Source organism: Hyperolius riggenbachi, chromosome 1 (genome assembly GCF_040937935.1).
Source record: "Hyperolius riggenbachi isolate aHypRig1 chromosome 1, aHypRig1.pri, whole genome shotgun sequence".
Lineage (NCBI taxonomy): Eukaryota > Metazoa > Chordata > Amphibia > Anura > Hyperoliidae > Hyperolius > Hyperolius riggenbachi.
In genome coordinates this window covers 54,521,660-54,546,437 of record NC_090646.1, presented here as the reverse complement: position 1 = coordinate 54,546,437, position 24,778 = coordinate 54,521,660, and the positions used below count along the sequence as shown (strand labels likewise).

General features: G+C 43.5%; 1 protein-coding gene and 1 long non-coding RNA gene across 3 annotated transcripts in view; one reads left to right on the top strand and one right to left on the bottom strand.

The window, feature by feature from the left end:
* Window positions 1–12,351, top strand: part of ZNF638 (zinc finger protein 638) — a 197,465-nt gene extending 185,114 nt beyond the window's left edge. For both annotated transcript variants that reach the window (XM_068274297.1, XM_068274304.1), the window contains exons 22-25: window positions 1,514–1,696; window positions 3,325–3,426; window positions 3,731–3,849; window positions 11,643–12,351. In XM_068274297.1, the coding sequence (XP_068130398.1) occupies window positions 1,514–1,696; window positions 3,325–3,426; window positions 3,731–3,849; window positions 11,643–11,696 (458 nt within the window). In that variant the 3' untranslated portion in view covers window positions 11,697–12,351. The remainder of the gene's footprint in view (window positions 1–1,513; window positions 1,697–3,324; window positions 3,427–3,730; window positions 3,850–11,642) is intronic.
* On the bottom strand, window positions 11,870–21,865 carry LOC137562736 (uncharacterized). The gene is made up of 3 exons (XR_011030178.1): window positions 21,520–21,865; window positions 16,504–16,667; window positions 11,870–12,302 (listed from the first exon to the last, which is right to left on the bottom strand). It is a non-coding gene; the product is annotated as an uncharacterized lncRNA (long non-coding RNA).
* Window positions 21,866–24,778: the final 2,913 nt, after the last annotated feature.

The window sequence follows — 24,778 nt, the reverse complement described above, 5'->3', positions numbered from 1 at the left end:
GCTGCTAGAATGCTTGCAGCAGCCCCAGAACTCACCTCCCTGGCCTCCAGCGCTGCAATTTTCCCTCTGTCCTCCAGGTGGTGCTGTAACTCAGTAGTGAGATCAGACACCGATCTCACTAGGGTGATTCAGAGCCTCTGTGGAGAGGAAAAAGAATGGCTGCCAGCGTCTCGATCCCTCGGGAAATGAGTAAAAACGCCAGCTGCGCGCTATACTCTGCATTTAGCTCCCAGCGGCTAGTCTGAGTGTAGCTAGGGATTACTGTCAGGGAGGTTAAAGAGGAACTCCAGTGAAAATAATGTAGTAAAAATAAGTGCTTCATTTTTTACCATAATTATGTATAAATGATTTAGTCAGTGTTTGCTCATAGTAAAATCTTTCCTCTCCCAGATTCACATTCTGACATGTATTACATGGTGACATTGTTACTGTGGGCAGGTTATGTAGCTGTTCCTAGCTGTTTTGGCTGTTAGAGACAGCTGTAAACAGCCAATTCCTGTCTGTGAACATTGTTACATTGTGCCAGTTTGCCAGGAGCACCGCAGTACTCAGAGCTTCTTGTGGGAGGGAGTTCAGCACAAAATCAGTCATACAGCGCCCCCTGATGGTCTGTTTGTGAAAATCATTATATTTCTCATGTAAAAGTGGGTATCAGCTACTGATTGGCATAAAGTTCAATTCTAGGTTGGAGTTTCTCTTTAAGAAAACTTTTATTGTGGGAAAACTGATCAATGCTTTGAAAAACCATTTTACTGATGCCTTCTCGCTGTGTATGTGGAGGGGGTTACCTGTGACTGTTACTAGAGAAGCATTAAACGCTGAGCCGATCAGTCAAAACCAGTCTTATCAGTCTGACAGCTTGTACTCACGTGCAACACTCGTCAAAACGACCGCCCCGCGGGCGGGTCTAATGACCCGTAGTTTGCTAAAGTCCTGAGTGTGTACGCGCCTTAAGACTGTAGAGCGGCCTTTCTCAACCTTTCTACCCTGGAGGAACCCTGCAAATAACTTTTTGATCCCAAGGAACCCCTGCAAACAATGTTTTGATCTCAAGGAACCCCTGCAGTTATTTTGCAGGAGGCAAGGTCTTTAAAAGTATGTGTGGCTGTTTATTTTACTACCCCCTATTACACTGCCACTCATTATACTGTCTCCTGACCCCCCAAATTAGTGCTTCTTGTTACAGTACCACCTATTATAGTGTGCTCTATATACTTTCACCACGATGGGGGAAAATGCCAAGGAACCCCTGCAGAGTACTCAAGGAACCCTGGGGTTCCAGGGAACCCTGGTTGAGAAAGCCTGCTGTAGAGGGACGTTTGCTTGTGAGCTCCCTCTGAGGACATTTAGTGATGTGAAATGTTCAGCACGCGTACTCTAAAATACTGTGAAGAATTTCAGTGATATGTAAATGCTTAATTTATGGGTAAACTGAGCAATTGTTAATACTTTTCAGTAAATGCCCAGGAGACCGTTTCATACATTTTTATTTGTTTTGACCCTTTTGCTATAGCTGCCAAAACTCCAGCTGGCCAGCGAGTTGGACTGAGAAAACGCCCTCTTCCTGAGGACAGCAAGGAGGCATCACAGCAGAGTCCTGCGGACTCCACGACTGGTAACCAACCTGCTAAGGCCAAGACCACAATAGGCAAAATGGAGAACAGCATCAATTCCACTCCAGATAAAACAGAGACTGGTGAGTGACCGTGAAAGGTGCAATCCATCTGTTGTCTGCCCCACTGAGCACATATGTGTTTACCTGTACAAGTGTTGTGTGATGTAATAGCTGTTATCTTGTCGTGCTTGTTGTGAAATACCACAAATCGATGTCTTGGAAGTAAAGTATTGGTTTATTTACTGTACAGGAGACAAAATTTTAGTCTACTGAGTAAGGCTCGTAACAGAAGTTATATACCCCAAATTACACATTACAATCATACCTTCTACCAATAACCTGATTGGATCCTCACAAAATCTCTAAGTTAACTATTGGAATACAGAATACAGCATAAATGAATACATATTAATATTTAAGTGGATGAGATCAGTCAGTCGTTAATTATTATTAGAGGTATATGTTTCATCAGTAGCTTGTTAAATTTAAGGCTAGTTTGACTGGTGAGATTCACACAGCGCCATCCTTATCTACAAGACAGACAAATCATCCCTAGTAGCACATTCCAAACCCATGAAAACATGTGAAAGAAGAGAACTAGTCTTATGCTGTATAGAACAAAGGGAGTATGGCAAAATGGCTTACAGGTGGCCATTTTATTTATCAATTTTACTTCATGCTCGTGTTGGGTGCAGTGAAGCATACAGTCAGTGAAAAGTATGCTTTACCTCTACCGCTAATGTTTACCAGTAAGGTACTGCATGTAATGCATTACCATACGGCCATGCTGTGAATGTCACATAGGGGGTGAATTGCAGTGCGGAAAAGTGTTATGAAGCAGCCGTTAAATCACACCACTGTGAACAGGGCCTAAGATATCTGCAGTGAAGATGCCACAAGTGAAGCAGCGTAGTTTGTTTTGCTTTTTAACTGTTACAGCAGGTGGCTTAAACCACATAAGTTTATCTGGACGAACATTCTCCTCCAGATAGGCTGCACTCAATCTTATTAGAGACTGCAGTTTTTCTGAGTTAAAAAAGTTTCCCGTCCTACTAATGCTTCCTGGAAGTGTGATAGTATGCTTCCAGGACTTTGTGACATTTTTATGAATGCAGACAGGCTCCTACTTACAAACTACTTGAGTTACGTTTCATGCATACAAAGTTGTCTCCTATAAAATGTGCATTACTGTTTTCATTACATATTTTTATTGTTACATGTAGTGTAAAACCACCAAAAAGCATGTTATATACTATGTGTCCTAATTCAGAGTTGTTTGTTAGTAAATCATCCAATGCTTTTTCTGCCATGCTTTACTGTGTATATTGAACAATTCATGCCACCACCTGTCCAGTGATGGTGCTTACAATAGAATGATTGCATCATAATTTATGGACAGGTTTTTTTTTTTTTGGCTATGGTCAGTTAACCAAAAAGTATGTTTTAGCATGTGAGGTGAAACTCCATGCAAATATGGGGTGAACATACAAACTCCATGCAAGCGAGTCACTTTTCCTCTCTCTAACCTCCTTTTTTTTTTTTTTTTTTTTTTTTTTTTAATCACCCAGGAAGTGGCTGCAATCTGTTTACACAAAACCATCCAGTCTAGATGTGCTGCTCACTTGTGGTGTTCCCATTGGAGATGCATGTTTAGAAATGTTTTCTTCTGTTTGGTTAAAGCTAAGTCAGGCTCTTGTGTTTTCCTCTAGGTGATGCTGAATCTAAAGGCCAAGAAACACCGGCAAAGAAATCCAAACTGGAGTCTCCTGCCAAAGAAAAATTGGGTCCGTTTAACTCTTCGGTGGCAGTAGGTAAGCATGCTGGATATTCTCTGAGGCCTATGTACATTCTGATCTGCTCAGTAATGCACTGACTACACGTTACCTTCAGGGCCTATTGTGTGGGGCATCTTTTGGTATGGAGTTGAGATTTAACAGTCCAGACTTGCAGCCGTCAGTGGTGAAGTAAATGAAATGCCAAATCGTTGCCCATAAATATTGGTAACCGCAGCCTGTAGCATTGTACTATAACTGTAGAGACCGGGAATTCTCCTTTCCTCCTGCAAGAAAATATACCTCTGCCAATGTTTGAAGCCACCTTATATTGTTGTTGCAGGCATGGAATACCTGGTTCCCAAGACAGGATTTTTCTGTGAGCTGTGTTCACTTTTTTACATGGATGACGCATCCAAGCTGAAGCATTGCAAGAGTCTGCGCCATTATCAAGCTGTGCAGGTACAGAAAATTATAATGCTGATATTTTATTGTACGTTCACTATGTGGCAATGTTAAAGTAATCTGTGACTAAGTCAGTTTTGAGCTTGACCTCAAAATATGCCAATCCTCTCTTTATGCCTCTGAGAGCGAGGCTGCACTGGTCCAAGCTTTATCTCATAGAGCCATATCAGTCCCTGCCATGCACTGATGAGGATCAAAAAGTCTGAAAAATGCTTGTATGACTGTTGGTTTTGTGTGGCTCTGTAAAATGTATTCGCTACAGGTTCACTGTACGTCTAGATGTGCGTACAGTGGAAGGGTTACACAGAGCTTTAAAGTTCCTGGAGAGAACTGCAGACCCATCCGAAGCTTACATAGATACATTTTGTTTACATAAATGTATCTAAGTGTGGAATGTGACTCACTCTCTGACTGAGGAGCTGAAGGACAGGCAAAGAGTGTGTAACATTTCTCACTTGTTACATTCTATTTAGTTAAATGTATCTACCTGAACTTCTGCATATCTCTCCACAGAACTTTAAACCTCTGTTTTTAACTTTTCCAATGCTGGTCTAGTAAAAAAAAAAAATGCTGGTTGCATATAATATACTGTAAATAATGTTTTAGAGCAAAGTTGAAATGCAGGGTTATATTCCGCTTTAATGGCAGAGGCCTCAAACCTGATACAGTCAGTAATTGGGTGACTGGGGACCAAATTCACTAAAGGGGGTGGAGCCACAAACAGCCAATCAGATTTGTTTTCATTTCAATGCAAATTGATTCCAAAGACCGCAAAGCTCACAAACTTGGTCATTGAGTAATTGTGTGTTAGGGTTAGAAAGCGGGCGGAGCCAACACTAGCCAAATATATTCACGGTCAACGCCGGGCAATCAGCTAGTCTCTTATATTTATGAAATGCTAATATACCATGCCTTATCCTGGCCACACACTGGTAAAAAGGGTTTTAGAGCCAGATCACAGAATGTACCAATTGTGCAGGTTGTTTACTGAAACAAATGTGCATTGAAGCTTCAGATTCCTTTAGTCGCCCTCCAGGACAGATCAACATTTGAGACGTGGCCACTGTTAGGAACAGGATATGTCAGCAGAACTGTCTATAGATTAAAGCAAACCTTAAAGAGGAACTGCAGCCTAAACAAACATACTGTCATTAAGTTACATTACTTATGTTAATTAAAATAGGTAATATAATCTCTTACCCACACTGTTTTAAAAGAACAGGCAAATGTTTGATTTCATGATGGCAGCCATCTTTTTAGTTCCAACTGTCCTGTGTCCTGAGCGCCTCTCCCAGTTGCTAGGCAACGTGAATAACATAGGAAATCCCATCATGCTCTGCACAGCATCAGGGGAAAAAAGCCAGAAGATGTAAACGAACATCTTTCATACCTCTTAGCAGAGGATAGCGATGAGGCACCAGACCAGGAATCTGTTAATTCTAAGTTTAGCTTACCCGCTGATGTTGAGGAGCTCCTCAAAGCAATACACAATACTTTAGAGATACAGCAGAGAAAGTCTGGAGATAGGTCTTCATGTGACAAGTTATATAGTGGGACGGAACCAGCTGAACAGCTGTGCTTTCCACTCCCGCCTTCAACAAAAACCATTTTATTGGGGCAGTGGAGATGCCCTAACAAGAGAGCATTTTTGTCTAAAGGGTTGAGAAAGATTTCCTTTTTCGAAGGAGGATTCTAAGATATGGGATGAATGCCCCAAGGTGGATGCTTTCTTATCCCAGTCAGGGGAAGATAATGAAGGACCCATCCAGTGTAAAAGTAGAATGTGTTTTAAAGAAATGTTGGTCTGCCGCTTGTGCCAATTTCATGCCTGTCGCGGCTATTGCCTGCGTGGTTGGAACCATCGGGTTCTGGTTGCAACAGGTTGAAAGATTTGTAGAGTATGAATCTCCTAAGGGAAATGTTCTTAGCAAGGCTGTGGCTTACATAACTGACGCCACATCCGAGTCTGTTCGGCTCACAGCAAAAGCAGCCGCATTAACTAATGTAGTGAGAAGGAACCTCTGGGTAAAAATGTGGGCTGCAAATAGATCCTAAAGAGCAGCGTGTTGTATGCCATTGACAGGAGAATGGCTGTTTGGCCCACAGTTGGAGGAGGTGGTCCTTCAGCATTCGGTAGACAGAAGAAGTGTTCTTAAAAACTTTAGACAGAACAAAAGATTTGTTTGTAAGAATAGGCAAAATATCAAGAAGCAGCAGAATCCATGAAGTATAGACTCATACATAGATAACCTGTATACACAAACCAAGGACATGGAAAACATATTTAAAATACCACATCTAAAAAACACTGTTCTATGCACAGTAACCAATGGCGTGACTCTGCATTTTATGGTTTAACAAGAATGCTTAAAGGGAACCAGAGATCCTGTAAAGAAAAGTTATACATACCTGGGGCTTTCTCCAGCCCCATACGCGCTGATCGATCCCACACAGCCGTCCAGCGCTGCCCGCAACTACAAGAACGGGCTCTCGTCGATGACGCCATCGGAGCCGGGCTACGCAGAAGTGCGCCCTCTACGTATATTTCCATACAGTGCTGCAGAGATACGCAAAGAGCGCTCCTCTGCTACGCTAGACTGGCTCCGACTGGCGGCAGAGCGGGGTCCCGGTTCTCATAGCTGCGGGCAGCGCTGGATGGCTGCGTGGGATCGATCAGCGCTTATGGGGCTGGAGGAAGCCCCAGGTATGTATAACTTCTGTTCCTTACAGGATCTCTGGTTCTGTTTAACAAGAGGCAAGATGTGCACCAAGGAAAAACTGCCGTTATAAGAAATGGATAAAAGTGTGTACAAGATGAAACATTGAATGTCTAGTCATATATTGAGTTGTAGCTTGCCTGTTTTGAATTCCATAGACTACAAGACTACCCTCCTTGTATACCAGCTTTTTCCGATATCCAACAAAGTTATTGAGAACTAGCAGCATTCTCGATCTCTTTGCTGGATATTGGCAGATTTTTTTTTATAACTGTACAGCAGCAGTTCAATTTATTGCACATTTTGCCTCAAGCGGCCTTTTTGAACTAATAAATGAAGCTTTAGGACTTGTGTTACTATGGTTTTCTGTTTGTGGCTTTAGATTTGTAATAAACGTGCACTTTTATTTACATATTGTGTTTTTTTTGTTTTTTTGCTTTAAAAAATATTTTTGGGGATCTGTGTCAGCATATTAAAATCTCAAGAGAACCGACATGGGCAATTAACCAAGAAGCGTCAACAATAAACATTCTTTGAATTCTGATGCTCTGACCAATCAATAATTGTGGCCACAGCTCAAAAGTAGGAGGAAGGTTGGAGAATTTTCTTCCACGACGGGAGAGAATATCACCCAACCCCTTTTTCCTAAATGTAATCAGAATAATACAAGATAGAAAAAAAAAATAAGGAACTCATAAGAGTATTAAAGTTTCTCAGGTGTATACAAAGGGAAAATGGATTTCTGCAAATCTGTAGATAAATGGATTATTAGGGTGATGTATATTAGGAGGCTTAAAGGAATCGTCAGGCAAAAAAAAACGTTTCACTTACTGGGGCTTCTACCAGCTTCATGCAGCCATCCTGTGCCCTCGTATTCACTCACTGCTGCTCCAGTCCCCCACCACCAGCTAGTTTCATTTTTGCCGACCTCTGAGTCGGCGGGCCGCATTGCGTACATTTTTACGCATTAACGCTGGTGCAGGAACATTAACGCATACATTTTTTTATCGATGGTAATGCAACACGTGAATTTTACGCGTTGCACCACTAACCGCGAGGTCGGCAGAAGCCCCAGGTAAGTGAAACTCCTATTTTATTTTATTTTTTGCCTGGCTAATCCTTTAAAGTGAATGAGAACCGCATTTAAAAAAATTAGTCAGATACTTACCCAAGGAGAGGGAAGGCTCTGGGTCCTATAGAGCCTTCCGGCTTCTCTCCTGGTCCCGTCCCGGTGCTGGCTCACCCGGTAGCAGTATTTGACTAATTTAGTCAAATACTGCTTTACCCGGCCGAAGGAGGCTTCAGAAGTCTTCAGGGAGCCCGAGTGCTCCTGAAGAAGGGCGGCCCTGTACTGCACAAGCACGCTCTCTTGCATGCTCACGCCTGTGCAGTATGGAGCAGCACGTCTTCGAGAGGACACGGCTCCCGAAGACTTTCAAATACCCTTTCGGCGGGGGATTGAAACAGGGGGGAGCCAGCACAGGATAGAGAGCACCGAGATAGGAGACAGAAGGCTCTATACAAGCCAGAGCCTTCCTTCTCCTTAGGAAAGTATTTGCTTCATTTTTTAAAAAATGTGGTTCCCATTCACTTTAACAAAGGTCCAGCCAATTACCTTCTCAGTGGGGCACACTCCACAAGAGCAATGGCAGGATCCTGGACCTATATAGATAGAGCTGGTGACATCAGGAATCTGCCTTGGAAGAATCAGCATCAGATGCTATCACCTGGACCTGTTGTCTGCAGAAGACCAACCTTTTGAAAGTGAGGTTCTTTGGGCAGTGGCCCCTTCCTAAGGTTGGTAGTGTCTTGCTTTTTTGTCTCATTGTTGACCTGTCTTGGAGAGTAAACTGTGTCATAGTTTTGAAACCTCCAATCAGGTGCTGAGGGAAAAAAATGTCTGCTCTCATGTTAATCGTTATCACAGCAAATTGTCACGTCTCTTCAATGCACTTTTCCTTCAGTAACCAACCGCACTGCTATTACATTCTGTGATCTGCTAGACATCTGCAAATCTGCCGATGTGTTACCAGCCATACAGGGGACCATCAGGCATTTGTGAATCTGCCATTCAATAAATATATATATATATATATATATATATATATATATATATATATATATATATATATATATATATATATATATATATATATATATATATATATATATATATATATATATATATATGATGTCAGAATGTCTCACACTGTAAGTGGTTTTAAAGGGGAACTTCAGCCTAAACAAACATACTTGCCTCAATTCACAGAGCTTTATCAAACGTTTGATAATTTTCCTCATGGGTAAAATCTAATTTTGAATTCACTAAGGTGTTTGTTCATTGATCAATTCATCGATAAAACATTCGATAAATCTATAACACCTTAGTGAAATCAAAATTAGAATTTACCCATGAGGTAAATTATCAAACGTTTGATAAAGTGTTTGGTAAAGCTCCGTGAATTGAGGCCACTGTCATCAAGTTACGTTAGTTATGTTAATTAGAATAGATAGGTAATATAATCTCTTACCCACCCTGTTTTAAAAGAACAGGCAAATGTTTGTGATTCATGGGGGCTGCCATCTGTCATGGGGGCAGCCATCTTTTTGGTTGAAAGGAGGTGACAAGGAGCAGGAGACACAGTTCCAACTGTCCTGTGTCCTGATTACCCCTCCCAGCTGCGCTCGCTAGGCTTCAAATGTCAAATTCAAAATGTAAAAGAAAAAAATTTGCACCAAAACAGCAGAAAGAGAACATCAGAAATCCCATCATGCTTTGCACAGCATCAGGGGGAAAAAGCCTGGGCAGTTTTCTTCTGTGCAGCTAAAAATGAGGCTTGTATAAGAGAAACAAAGTTCTGATGCTGTGAAACTGTTAAAGAAGCACCAAGCCTTTTCAGTGCTGCTGAGTCGATTTTTAGTCCGGAGGTTCACTTTAAAGTCTTGTTACTCTGGCCTCTGGTTGCCTGAGTTTTACCCTAACAAAACTAGATGGCTCTGCTTCTAGGGGGCGCTGCTTTTGCGTGTGTTTATACTAGGGCAAGTTCAGTGTGTCATTTTACCACCCGTATCCCCTTGCTTTGCTGCCAGATTTGATTGCAAATGCCTGATGGCTGTGGGGAGGGGAAAAAAGCCACAAGAAAAAGTGGTGCAGCTGCTACAGCCTCTCCCATCTCCCCCGAGAATGTAAACGGCAACCACAAGTGCTTACAGGACATCTATCAAACAAAGGCTCTTGTCAAATCCTGCTCTGAGTGTAATGACCATACAGGAGGATTCAGGGAGACCAAAACACTATACTATATTACTTTGTCCTTAGACAAAATATGAGCGTTGCTGTATTATTCCAACGTGTTCTATGAAGGGTGGTTTCATTCAATTGTTTTTTCCTGGCTCAAACCATTTTTAAGGTTCACCTGTCATTCCTGAGCTGGCTGAAACTAGAAAGCATATGGTCTCCTCCTTGCACATGTGTGGTTCAGTCTCTCCACCCCCCCCATACATCCTATTCTTAATTCATAGGCTTCAATATGGAGTTGGCTCTCTTTGCTGCTATAACTGCTTCAACTCTTCTGGGAAGGCATTCCACATGGTTTAGAAGAGCGTTTATGGACATTTTAGGCCATTCTTACAAAAGAGCATTCCTGAGGTCAGATACTAATTTTGGAATTGCCCTATCAGGTTGAGGTCAGGGCTCTGCGCAAACCAAACTCATCCACCTTTCAGGGTTCTTTTCATTGGAACAAATTGGCCAAGTCCAACCACTGAAAAAAGGCTCTGCGCTATAATGCACCCTACATCAAAATTCATACTTGGCACAACGTGGTTAGGTAGGCAAGTACCGATCTGCCATCCCAAAACAAAGATTTCTCCAGGGGACTGCCAGACATAGCTTGATTCATCACTCTAGAGACCATGTAGTCACTCTAGAGTCAGGTGGCAGCAATTTGTAAAGGTTTGGGATAGGAAAAATACTTGAAATATACCCTTGCGAACATTCTTCTTTTGGGTTCTTTCACATTTTATGTGATGCATTCAGTTTTAATGCAGAAGTGTAGAACTTAAAGCTCATGTTAAAGGTGACCATATTGCACCAACATATTGCCCTCGGCCGGGTGGATGGCTCATCGAGGAGGATCCGGGGCCAACATGCTAGATTTATCTAGAGTGTGTACATAGCTTAAATGGCTCACTGGTCAGGAAGCACTGCCATACACTGACACATTTGATTCATGTTATTACTTTCTGGCTAGTACAGTTTACAACCCAGTGTTAGTCTTAGGATTTCATGAAGAAATACATAACTTATTCACATTAAAGCTAATGGGAATAAAAAATAAAAAAAAAAACAGATACTTGAGGGAAAGCTCTGGGTCCTACAGAGCCTTCCCAGTCCCCTCGTTTTAGCACTGGCTCTCGGTTTTGAATGCCCTGCTGCGGAAGTCTTCAGGAGACTGAGTGCTCCCGAAGACGGTCGGCTCCATACTGCGCCTGCGTGACGCGCATGCCTAGTGTAGAGCCGCCCGTCGTCGGGGTCACTCAGTCTCCTGAAGACTTCCGAATGCCTCCTTTGGTGGCAAAGAGAAGTATTTGACCAGTTGGTTGAATGCTGCTACTGGGAACCAGCACTGGAACACAGGAACTGAGAGAAATGGGAAAGCTCTGCAGTGTTCCCCAACCCTGTCCTCAGGGCCCACCAACACTGCATGTTTTGCAGAAAACCACAAACCTGCACAGGTGAGGTAATTGGTGTCTCAGCAGAGCTGATTACCTCTGGTTTTCTACAAAACATGCACTGTTGGTGGGCCTTGAGGACAGGGTTGGGGAACACTTCTCTATAGGACCCAGAGCTTTCCCCCTCCTTAGGTAAGTATCTGGCTGATTTCTTATGTGTTTTGTTTTTGTAGTTCCCATTTACTTTAATTCAGGTATTCCGTAAATACTGGCTGTGGAATGTTCATAAAAATCTCTACACAACTGGTGGTAAAAAAAAAAAAGATGCCTTGCCATGTATGTGTGTTCATTTGTCACTCCAAATTTCACCTTTTTTGTTGTACCTTTTCTTCCCCATAGAAACAATTGACCAAGGAGGAAGAATCTGCAGAAGGGAAAACTCCCAGCACATGAGATCACCCTAAACACGCCCCCCTCCACCACCAAGTATTGTACAAACTCCTCAACGTGACGTAGAACTTTAGGGAACAGCGTGTAAATTCCTTCTTTCCATTTTCAGTGGTTCTGTTATCTGAACTGTTGTTTTTGTTATATAAATGCACTCTGTAGACAGACATAATGTATTATTCTTTTATAATTAGACATTCTTCAGTCTTACATTGTACTAATGTTGGAGTACAGTTAATATTTTTTTTTTTTTTGTGCCACTGGGAGTTGGAACCGCAATGGGTCCAGGATAGGAGCCCGTGCCCATCACAGCCTCTTGCTTGCCCCTTTCATGGTCTGGAACGTGTAGGGCATGCTTGTGGAATGACTAAACTCCTGGACATGTTGCGCTATTTGCCATCTCAGGGGCGCTGCCTGAAGAGGTTACTTTTTTTTTTTCAAGTGTTTGGATGGAAAAGGTTATTCCAATGCTTGTTTATTTTTAGCATCTTGGAATTTTAGGGGAAGTATATTTGTCTGCAGGGAATTGAGGATTGTCTTGATCTGAGGGACTCTTATTGAGGGTCTTCCACCTCAAGCTTTGCATTTCAGATGTATAAATGTTTTTCTTTCCTAGAATGGAACATGAAAGTTTGTAAATAAAATGTAAACGTTACAGAAATCCTCTTGTATTCATTTCCTAATTATTGTCAGCACTTCAAAAAGAACATGGAAACTTTGCCGCTGGTTTAGCCTCCCTGGCTGTATGATTACTTCCGGATTTTAGGGTCTAAAAGCGGTGTAATTCTTTCACAAGCTTTTAGACCCTAAAAGCAGGGTGAAAAAATGATGGCGCTAGATTAGGGGCGTCAAACTCAAATACAAAGTGGGACGAAATTGTACACTGGGACCTAGTCGCGGGCCAACCTCAATGTCTACTGGCCACCTTCCTCCCTTATCCAGTTCCCTGGTGTCTAGTGGTCCGCCCACCCCTATACAGATCCCTGGTGTTTTAGTGCTTTCCCCCTACCTCCCCCATATGGCTTTCCTGGTTCTAGGGCTTCACCTCTAATATAGCTTCCCTGGTGGGCCAAACATAATGCACAGTGGGAAAACCACTTAAGGACCAAATTTGGCCCGCAGGCCGGAGTTTGACATGTATGCTGTAGATTGATCTGCGGCAGCCCTGCGTCTAACTCTCCTCCCCTGGATCCAGTGCTGCAGTTCTCCCTCCGTCCACCGGGTTGTAGTATACCCCTATAGTGAGATTGCCGTCTGACGTCATGTATCAAACGACAATCTGACCAGAGGGATCAAGAGCCTGTGGCCGCACCTGTGCAGTAACACATTGCCACTCATGTGCCAGCTTACTGTGCAGGCGTGGAAGTACAGCCATGCTCATGCATAAAGACGAGCGTGGCCGCAATCAAATCCAACAAGCTCTTATGGCGGCCAGAACAACCTGGGAAGCCCTTGCAGGATCTTGAGGCTTTTCCTCTACCTATGTAAGTATGTGGGAGGGGGCGATCCAGTGCTGGCTCCCTTTTAGAAGAATGGCCTTCACAAAATTGAAATAGCCCCCTTATTCGGTTTCGCTCTACTGTGCAGGCGTGAGTCGTCTACGCCTGCACAGTAGAGCAGCCCCGATCTGGCTTAGCTAATTCCGCCGGAGCCTGAGGGGGAAGCAGCTGTGTCTGCACGGGGCAGACACTGTTTGGGGAAGACAGTGGTAGAAGCCATAATGCGCCTAAACGGTCCTTGTCGGCAGCCTTTCCGGGGGGCTGTCGCTGTATCATGGGTGCTAAGGATGAGGGGAGCTTCATTACTTTAGAGGCCTCCCGCTCCTGAGGTAAGTACCCCCAGTGGTGCTCTTTTTCACTACAGGTACTCTTTTTAAAGTGGACCTTAACTCAGAGGTGCTCTCTGCTCAAAAAGATATACAGCAGCATCATAACCTTTAACCATAAAAACATTTCTTTGTTACAGCTGATACAAATCATAAAAAAATCTGCACAGTTTCTACTTCCTGATTCATGGAATCAGACATATTGTTAACCTCCAGTGCTTTCAAATGGGCTTATCTGCGATCTCTGCCATAGGCAGTCATATGACACAGGGGAGAGATAAGATTACAACTTGTGATTAGACACAAATGAGGGGGAATTAGCCTAAACTCTCTGAATACATACAGGGTGCATTTCTCCGGTTTTCCTTCTGTCCTGTGCAAGAGTTCAGGTCCACTTTAAGACTCCAAAGGGATCACTACAACAGGCACATGTACGCTTCTCACAAAAAGCCAATCTGGGCAGAAGCCCCACAATGCAGTCCAGTTCTGGTCTTGAATGATAGTCATATCGTCAGGTTTATAGCATAAATCTTTCACACAAGGAGCATTGAATGGTGACCTCAGTGCTGCTAACTGAACATACCAGCTGGTGCTATTCTAGGTTACCTGACAATAAAGAACTTAGATGGAATAGTTACCCTGGCACTTTTATGTTTTGGCAAAATAGAGTAAGTCTGTTATACACAAAGTATGCTTGCTGCATGCCATAACATGTTACCAGATTAATATTCCAGGCAGTTGGGATAGATTGGCTGGTGAGGAAAACTTTATTGTATTTATAAAGCACCAACCTATTACGCACTGTCAGAGATTTGGGCTGTACTGTCCAATATAGCCTGTGGCTGTGCCATGACCTGACACTGACTGCAATGGTTTATGGGTAAAACAACCCTCAAACCTGCTTCGCTTTTAACCTCCCTGAGCGGTATGCTGCTCAAGGTTTTGCTAGCCACAGAGTCCCCCAGTATAAATCTATTAGGTGTAGTATCTTCACTCTATGCTGGCTAGCTAGTATAGGTGTTCACATCGGGCGGAGGGGGGGTGGACACATACTAGCTAGCCTAGTACTAGCTAACGTGTAGTGAAGATACTAAACATAGATTTATACTGGGGGACTCTGTGGCTAGCAAAACCTTGAGCGGCATACCCGACACAGAGCCAGATTTATCAAGTGTCTGAGACGAAATATTAGCAGGTTTTTAGAAATCCATGCAGAACTGTCTCAGGCATCTTACGAAATCATTAGATTCCTTCTAAAACTGTTGTATAATAGGAGTTAGGAAGGTCTCTCAGACAGTGCTGTGTGAGGGGAATTGCTGTTGCTGAGGTAACCAACACACCTGCTGTATTAACTATTTCAGCCCACGGGAATTTTTCACCTTATGCATCAGAGCAATTTTCACCTCCCATTCATTCGCTAATAACTTTATCACTACTTATCACAATTTATTGATCTATATCTTGTTTTTTCTGCCACTAATTAGGCTTTCTTTGGGTGGTACATTTTGCTAAGAATTATTTTTTTATAAATGCTTTTGAACAGGAATATTAAGAAAAAAAAAATTAAAAAAAATCATTTCTGTTTACAGCCATTATAGCTTTTTAATCCACGCTACCATAATTAAAATCTATGTATTTGCCAGTTTGTCTCGGTTATGACACCATTTACATTTTGTCCCTATCACAATGTATGGCGACAATATTTTATTTGGAAATAAAGGTGCATTTTTTCCGTTTTGCGTCATCACTATTTACAAGCTTATAATTTAAAAAATGTTCGTAGTAAACCCCCTTCACGTGCATATTTAAAAAGTTCAGACCCTTTTTTGAATTGTAACTTTTTTTTTTCATTAAATTTTATTTGGGTAATTTTTTGGTGTTGGAAAATAGTTAATTTTTAATGTTATGTGTAAATTGGCATGAAAATGTATGTAGATGTAGTTTTACTATTTGGCCACAAGATGGCCGCCTTGAGTTTTTTTTTGACCCCTTGTGCTTCTCGCTTACCAGAAGCACAAGGATGGGGAATTATTATTATTTTTTTTTTTTTTAGAAAAACTGCGGTCTGATTAGAAACCGTCAGCTTTTCTGCTGGTAACTTAGATCGGTGAACGGAAACAATGTTCCCAATCACTGATCCCAGGGCTACCGGGGGACAGCACGGGGGCGCGCCTGCTAGTACGCCACTGCAGCAGAGCAGCGGCTGAAATCGTTAATAGCAGCAGGGGAGAGAAGCACATCACAAATCCTGGATAGCCTGCACTCTGCAATCATGTCTACCTGCAGTTCTACATCTATACAACTATCAAGCATTTCTTAATCTGCGCCAGTTTAGGGATGGATTTGCACTTTTCTTAACTGTAGTGCAGCTCTAGAAATTCATGCTAAACTGCCAGTGTTACCTAGGATTTAAGAAGGTTCTTATTATCATGCAGATCTGTTCTCCCTGCTGGTTAAAACAGATTAAGAGGAAAAAAACTGTTCGTAATGCATTGATAACTCTCCCCCACAATGTCAAGCATACCGCTCAGGAGGTTAACAGCTTGTCCAGACGCCTGAATCAGCTTCTCTCCTCCACCGCAGCGGCGATGTAACCCCAACATGTCTTCTCTGTTCAGATTACATGTGATGTTACAGTGCCACCCGCTGGTGGAGAAGACTCTTCCATTACCCCTCTTCCACCACCTGGTGCTGTAAGTCTTCAAACGAAAAATTTAGTTTAAAGCTGCTAATGCTAAGGAGTGAGCCTCGTAGTTCTATCAGCAGGCAGTGCATTGCAAGTCTATTTCTTTCATATTTAGAGCGGCTTGTGAGGTTTGCAGATGAAAAATTGCGATACTTGCCTCGGGAGAGGGAGTCCTCTGGATCCTTTCCCTGTCCTCCACCAGGCCGCTCCAGTGCTGAGATGCCTCACAGGAGCACAGCTGCACTGCACAGTATAAAGGACCTGCTCAGAAAAATCAGGAGAACAAGTTCTACGTTACTTACCGGGGGCTTCTTGCAGCCTCTGTTTCCTCCCGGTCAGCCTTGCTGTGACCCTGTCACGGGCCTTCTCTGCCATGTTGCTGTAGCTGGGAAGCATTGTGTGCAGTGGCCCACAACAGACGATCTTATGGAGAGAGGAACTTGCAATGCTAACGGTCTGGAAGAAGCTCCAGGTACATAAAATGGAATTCAGGTTTAGTACTTTTGATACATAGCTTGTGAATTGCAAATGATGCTGTCATTATCGCAGCTTATCAAGGCATTTTTAACATATACGTCTAAAATTCTGTGCTGATTAGGACAGCTTGTTCCTTAAAGTGGCACTATGGGGGAAAAAAATTACAATTTCAAAATATGTGCAAACATAGACAAATAAGTGTTTTTTCCAGAGTAAAATGAGCCATACATTACTTTTCTCCTGTGTTGCTGTCACAGTAGGTAGTAGAAATCTGACAGAACCGACAGGTTTTGGACAAGTCCATCTCTTCATAGGGTATTCTCAGCAAGGCTTTTATCCTACCTAATAGGCAAGTGTCCCTGCGTCTGTCCATGTGTCAGTGATTTTTAGCACTACGCATGTGCAGGATAAAGACGCAGAGACCCTGCCAAGAGCCGGAGGACGGGGCCAGAAGGTGTGTGTTTGTGTGCGTGCGGCGGATTACTGACAGACCTAGCCCGTTTTTAAATGGGCTAAAGTCACTAGTTCTTTATAAAGATATTCCCTAAAAAAGCATTTAAACAATGATGCTGGCCGGCTTCCCTGCTCGCTATACAGTTTTTTGGCAGTTGGACAGAGCAACTGCCATTCACTAAGTGCTTTTGAAAATAAGTAAATCCCTGAGAATCCCCTATGAAGAGATGGATTAGTCCAAAACCTGTCATTTCTGCCAGATTTCTACTACTTACTGTAAGCGACAGCAACATAGGAGAAAAGTAATTTGTTTTATTTTACTCTGGAAAAAACATTCTTATTTGTACATGTTTGCACATATTTTAAATTTTACGAGTTTTTTGCCTTTAAATAATTTACCGGTATGTAAATATAGCACTGACCTCTCCCATTGCACTGTACATGAGCATAAAATTAGGGGGAGAATAGAAACATAAGCAGTTCAATGTTCTGTACAATCAGGACATCCAGAAGCACAATTATGACTGTATAGAATTGATGTGTAGTCTGATAGCATCACCAACACTGGTACATGTTCATTTTGATAAAATTCCTGTACGCACAATTAACAGGTGAAACCTGAAAAATTATCAAACAAAAGTCGATTTATTTCACTAATTGTGATCGTTGATACAGAGGCGCCAGAAGAGTAAAAACAGTTTTGTTCTTTGATACAGCAAAAAAAATAAATAAATCAAAAGGATTCTTTATTGATGCAGGAATTTTTTTAATATCGACAGCATGGCCTATATGCAATTAACTTTTTCTCCTGGGTATTCTCCTAGGAGATGTTTCATCTTCTATTTAAATTTGTTTCCGAGCACGTAACGCCGATTGGCGTGAACGCGGCGGCAGCCCCAGGACCACTCCATGCCAATCGCCGAGAAGTCCTGGGGCGGGGTTTTGCAGGAGATCCCGCACATCTCTGCTTCGTCATTGGCTCCACTCCGTCAGTCTCCCACCGGCAATCACCGCTAGGAGACTGCTACACGGCAAAACTGTTTACCGTTTATTTACTGTGTACAGCAATGCGATCTACGTCAGCGTTGTACTGTGGACAGCCGAGTGACAAGGCTGAAGCCTATGACAGCCGATCGCACTGATTGGGTGAGGGAGGAGGGGTTAAAAATAAAATGACGCAATTTATTGTAAAAATAATGAAATAAATATTTGTAAAATAACACTGGGGGAGCAATCAGAGCCCACCAACAGAAAGCTCTGTTGGTGGGCAGAAAAGGGGGGGGGAAATCACTTGTGTGCTAGATTGTACGGCCCTGTAGCGAGCCTTTGAAGCTGCAGTGGCCTAATTTGTAGTAAAAAAAAAAAAATGGCCTAGTCACCAGGAGTGTTAAAAGGGAACCAGAGACGAAGCACCCTCATGTATTTTACCATATATTTCAGTGGGAACATTAGAGAAAACACCTACCCTGCTCTCTTTCATTCTCACTGCTAAAAGTGTCTGTTATCAGCTGTGATAAGAATCCCCGACTGAGCATACATTCTGGCTTTGCCAGGAAAGATTATAGCTGAGTCATTATAGCAGAGCCAGCAGGGGGCAGGCTTGGGCTTGAAAAGCCACCAGAGAAGACAGACTCAGCTATAATCATTCCGTAGCAAATCCAGACTGAATGCTCAGCCTGGGATTCTTATCAGAGGTGGTAACGGTCAGATTAAACAGAGAACAATGAAACAAAGAGCAGATTAGGTGTTTACTGTCATGTTCCCACCGATTTATAAGGTAAAATACATGAGGGTGCTTCATCTCTGGTTCTCTTTAAGACCGAACTTTTCAGCACACCAACTGGAAAAGTGCAAAAAGGTGAAAAAGTGTGATAAAAATGATTTAGTATTTACTTGCTTGTTGGTGATTTAAAAGGCATTTCATTGACAATTTTGAAATGATCACCTAGGAGAAAAAGTGAATTGCATATGGGCCCATGTGTCCAACTACCTCCCTCCCTAGCAGTATTGACAGATATATCCGTTCATACAAAACATGCTGTGAACAGTATAAATGTGCATACACATCGATACTCTCCTGCACTGTATACTAGACCCTTGCTTGACGCGTTTTGGCAAGCTACAGGAAAAAAGTTATACAATTTAATTTGATCACTTTTGCACAGAAATCCTGGGGAAATTGAACGCCAGAGAGGTTAAACAAAACTGTTTTTACTCTTCTGGCGCCTATGTATCAACAATCACAATTGTGACCACTCTTTGGTAGAGAGGTGAATCCCCATCTTCTTTTCCTCCTACAGAGACGGACATTTTAAAGTGAACCAGAGACGAAGCACCCTCATGTATTTCACCATATAGATCAGTGGGAACATTAGAGAAAACGCCTATCCTGCTCTGTTTCATTCTGCACTGCACAGCCGGCTTGTTATCAGCCCTGATAAAATCCCAGACTGAGCATTCAGTCTGGCTTTGTTCAGGAATCACTATACCCGAGTCTTTCTTCTCTGTATTTTCAAGCCTAAGCCTGCCCCCTTCTAGCTCTGCTTTCCTGTTATGTATATTTGCAGTATCCGAGAGCTGTGATGAGATGGGAGGAGCTATGAAAAGGTTTTTTTTTTTAAATCTATATGTTAGTCATAAGAGGTTTTTAGAAACGGTGATTTCATTTTGCACACAACCCACTAAATAATGTGCTTTTCTGATGAACTGTGTTTTGCATGGAGTTTTAGTTAAAAATAAACACAAATGTCACACCAGAGCGGCGAAAATACCAGGTATAGTATTTATTTTGTAAAATCTATCGGGGGGGGGGGGGGGGGGATGTTTCGTGCCAAAGCGTTCATCTCTGGTTTCCTTTAACCTGAGTGAGAACTGGTTTATGATCCTCATCAGCCTGCATAGTGGTTGCCTTAGAGGGGACCCATGCTTGTGAGTATACAGGTAGTCCCCGATTTACGAACGAGTTGCCGATACGAACGGCATGGATTCTCTGTTTACATGGGAACAAGTAAAAAAAAATAATTCAAATTGGACTTTTAATTTTTGAGAAAATTTGATTTAAAAAAAATTGAAACTTGAAAAAGGCTTTTAAACTTGTATAAACAGGTACAAAGGGCAGAGGGGACACTGGGGGCACAGAGGAGGTACAGGGGACAGAGATGGCACAATGTTCCGACTTAAAGGGAACCAGAGACGAGGGCATCCTTCAAAATTAACGTTTATACATACCTGGGGCTTCCTCCAGCCCCATAAGCCTGGATCGCTCCAACGCCGCCGTCCTCCGCTGCCTCTATCGCCAGTACCGGATCCCGCCACTTCCGCCGGACCCGACCGGTTGTAAGCATGCACAGGGGCTCCCTCCGGCTTTGTACGTCTGCGCAGTACGGAGGGAACACACTGCGATTGCGTCGACTGGCCGAAATTACGGGACCCGGTACTGGCGGAAGACGGCGGCTTGGGAGTGATCCAGGCTCATGGGGCTAGAGGAAGCCCCAGGTATGTATAAATCTATTTATTCTTCATCTCTGGTTCTCTTTAAGAATTCAGATTTAGGTTAAGAATAAACCTACAGTCCTTATCTCGTTCGTTAACCGGGGACTACCTGTATATTGCATTCAATAAAAATCCATATTGATAAAGAGAAAACTGCACTATTGGGGCTCTCAGTTTCTCTCCATTTATTTCAACGATGTGCTCTTTTCAAATCGCTAAGCTTTTCTGTAACCCTATTAAAGTTAACCTAATGTCACCCCCAAAAAATGAGATGAACTCACCTGGGGCTTCCCTCAGCCCCCTGCAGATGATCGGTGCCCTCGCAGCCCCGCTCCGATGGCCCAGGACCCGCCGGCGAGCACTTCCGGTTTCGCCGTCACCGGCCGACAGGCATGGGAACGCGAGTGATTGTTCGCGTTCCCAGCCTGTATATCGTCCCCTATTGGCCACAGTGCGGAGGCGTCTGACGGTGTTCCCGACTGAGGGACCCGGTGATGTACACTTTTTAGTGTGATGAGCCTTGTTCTTATTTAAACATTGTGAGATTTAGAAGCGAATTAAAAAAGTTAATGCACCAGAGAGCGCTCCTTTCTGTTCCCATTTTTTTTCCTTTCTGCAGCAGTAACATGCCTACTTTGAACATTTTACTTGCGCTGCCACACTAAGCTGGGCTGCTTGAGCAGTGTAGCGTAGTAGATCAACCCCTACTGATTTGTCTGTGAGCCAGATGTAGCCATCAACAGAGTCACAGCTGGCTCCCGAGTCATAGGTTCCCTACCCCTGTTTTAAAGAGTAACTGTTAGGCTTAAAAACAAAAATCAATTCCCTATTTCTATCTGTAATACAGATACAATGGATGCTAAAAAGGCAATGCCTAACTTAAAAACAAATCTTACTATTCTTTAATCGTAGATAAATCCTCATGTCCCCAGCTCTAAAGGATGCAGCAAGAGGCCGCATAACAGAAGATGCAGTGCAGGCTAGGGCGGGAGGGAGTTCTATTTTGCTTTTCTCCCCAGACACAGCTAGTTCAGCCTGATTGGCTGCAGCCTGTGTCACTCTCTCTGTCCCTCTCTCATTGGCCGCCTCGCGTCTGCACTGTCCGCCCCCTCCCCGCACTCTATCGGCGTCTCCGTCCCTTTATTCGGGGGGCAGCGGGCATCTCCGCATCCATGGGGACCCCCGGTCCTGCTACTATTTCCAAAGGGATTCCCCCTGCATTATCCCTCCACTCTGTAACACCCCCGCTCGCCTGCAGAATTATAGAGCGTAGCAGGGAAGAATATATGCAGCGCACACAGATTCTCCTCAACATGGTTCCAGGTGATGGAGCTGCATTTATTCTTCCCTGCTAAGCGCTGTTATGCTGCGAGAGGAGATGGATGCTGCAGGTTGAGGGTAAATGCAGGGGAAATCCCTATTGATATAGTAGCAGGGCTGGGGGGTTCTAATGGATGCGGGATGCCACTACAGTAGTGCTGGCTATTGCTGGGAGGAGGAGGGGGGGATAAGGGAGGAAATGACGCAAGCATTGGCTTCGCTGGAGGGACTAAAGATGGCCCCTGCCAGGGAACAGAATTCTCTGCATTTCCATATGTTTGTTTTATAAAATTCACTGAAATTAAATCGTGGACAGTGCAATACATCTGTCATGTAAGTAGAGCTAGTATTCATAGCCGGCCTTTGAAATGAGCGACCAGAGCGGTCGCTCAGGGCACCGGCTTCCAAGGGGGCGCCTATAGCTGGTTGCCTATACTGAGGGCACCTACACCTGATTTCCTATACTGGGGGCGCCTATAGCTGGTTGCCTATACTGAGGGCACCTACACCTGATTTCCTATACTGGGGGCACCTATAGCTGGCTACCTTTACTGAGGGCTCCAAAACCTGGCTACCTATACTGGAGGCACCTACGCCTGGCTACCTATGGGGGGGATGGAGACCTTCAATTGACTTCCTGTACTTGGGGGCACCTACGCTTGGCAACCTATATTGAGGGCACCTACACATGTGATCCTATACTGTGGGCACCTATATCTGGCTACCTACCTCTACTGAGTCTGAGGGCGCTTGGGGGGGGGGGGGGGGGGAGATAGCTGCACAGCGGCTATAACGCGTGGTGCAAATTGTCAGTGCTGTGCTATCATTCTAAATGGGGGGAGGCGGATAACTGTCCCACTAATTGTTTTTATTAATATTCCTGAAAGGTTCTAGCCTTCATTTTTAAGTGTATTCAGGATAATGCACTCCTTCCATCCATTCATTGTTGTTAATAGTATTTTTTCTATTATACATATGTGATGTGTCACGGAGATCTGAGCATTTGACGTGAGGTGTCACAACGTCAAAAAGGTTGGGAACCACTGTCCTAGGAGATATCTCAGGAGAGAAGGTGAATTGCATATGGGCCTGTGTGTGTGTGTGTGTGTGTGTGTGTGTGTGTGTATACACGTGCGTGTGTGTGTGTATATGCACGTGGGAAGAGGATGAAGGGGGGGGGGCACAAACATCAGTTTTCGCTCAGGGCGCTGTGAAACCTAAGGCCGGCCCTGCTAGTATTTATCTACTTATATGTGTGTTTTTTTATCCTGGCATAGTATGGCTGACAGCTCCTCTTTAAGTGATAGATGCATTCATCTGAATTTATCCACTCTTCATTGAGAACTAGCAGTTTGGACACACCAAGACGCAGGTGTCGTATATTTTTCAGATTTTCTTAATAACTTACTAAACGATGTAAAATAAAACATGCTCACTTTCCGTTTTTGCAATGCACAAACACATTGGATTGACACGAGCTGTAATGGGTTTTTTCATTGCATTAAAACGGACATCATTTATAGTGTGACTGAAGTAAAAAGGTTTGTGATGGCTGCCATATTTATTTCCTTTTAAACAATCTCAGTTGCCTGGCAGTCCTACAGTAGTGCCTGAATCACACACCTGAAACGAGCATGCAGCTAATCTTGTCAGATTTTTGTCAAACACCTGATCAGTATTTTTGTTCAGGGTGTTGGTTTAAAAATTAGAGGCAGGGGATCAACAGGACAGACATGCAACTGAGTTCAGTAAACCCCTAGCCCACGGGGAGCTCACTTGGCGTACACTAGTTCCAAGGCTAAAAATGAATATTGCAAGCCTGACTGATAAGAAATTCCAACTATAAAACACTTTCCTAGCAGAAAATGGCTTCTGAGAGCAAGAAAAAAATAAAAAGGGAAATTTCTTATCAGTGAGGGCCACACTGTAGTCACTTCCTGTCTGAGTCAGCCACTTACATACCTGATATTTAACTCTTTCAGACAGAGAAAGAAAAAAAGGAACACAGCATAGTTATTTGTGTGCTAGGCACTGTACATGCACATGTCTATCTCATCATGTACTTGGGGTATCCTTTAATCAGTACGAAGGTTTACTATAACAGAAATTCTAGAGCCAGGACAAGGTCCTCCAGCACCCGAGGCTGAGACACCAAAGTGCGCCCCTCCATCCCTCCCACCCCAGCTGACACACACTGATTGCTATTAGACTAAGAGGCCCCCCAGGGCCCACAACACCTTAATCTCTAGTTTTCTGGCTTGTAGTCACTTCCATGTATCTCCTTTTCTTATTTCTCTCTGCTTCAAACACAATTAGGAATGACAGCTGAATGAGTTATGCGCCCCCTCCTACACTGCGCCCTGAGGCAGGAGCCTCTCAGCCTATGCCTCGGCCCGGCCCTGTATCCAGGTTTACTATATCAGGCGTTACGCCCATATACTTATAATGGGGCTTGGCCAGGACCTGGAATCAGTTTACTATACCTGAAGTTCTACCACACCAGAGCTTACTAAACAAGATTTAGGGCCCTTTTCCCCTAACTGCGATCCACTTCAAAAAGATCAAAGCTGATCGCTAGAGCAATGCTAATTTCCTGGTGGTGGGTGTAGATTTTTTGTTGTATGCAACCGCCAGCTTGCGCCATTCTCATTGCAATCACGCTGCTTTCCCGACAGCTACGGCACAAACGGCGACCAGTGGAAATTGTGCGCAATCACAGTTAGTGGCACAAGCAGCAATGGAGAAGGGCCCTTAGGGCCATTCACACTTAGAAGCGCAAAACGCCAGCGATGTTTGCCACCATTTTGCGGGAGTGATTTTTCCGCGATTTCACGT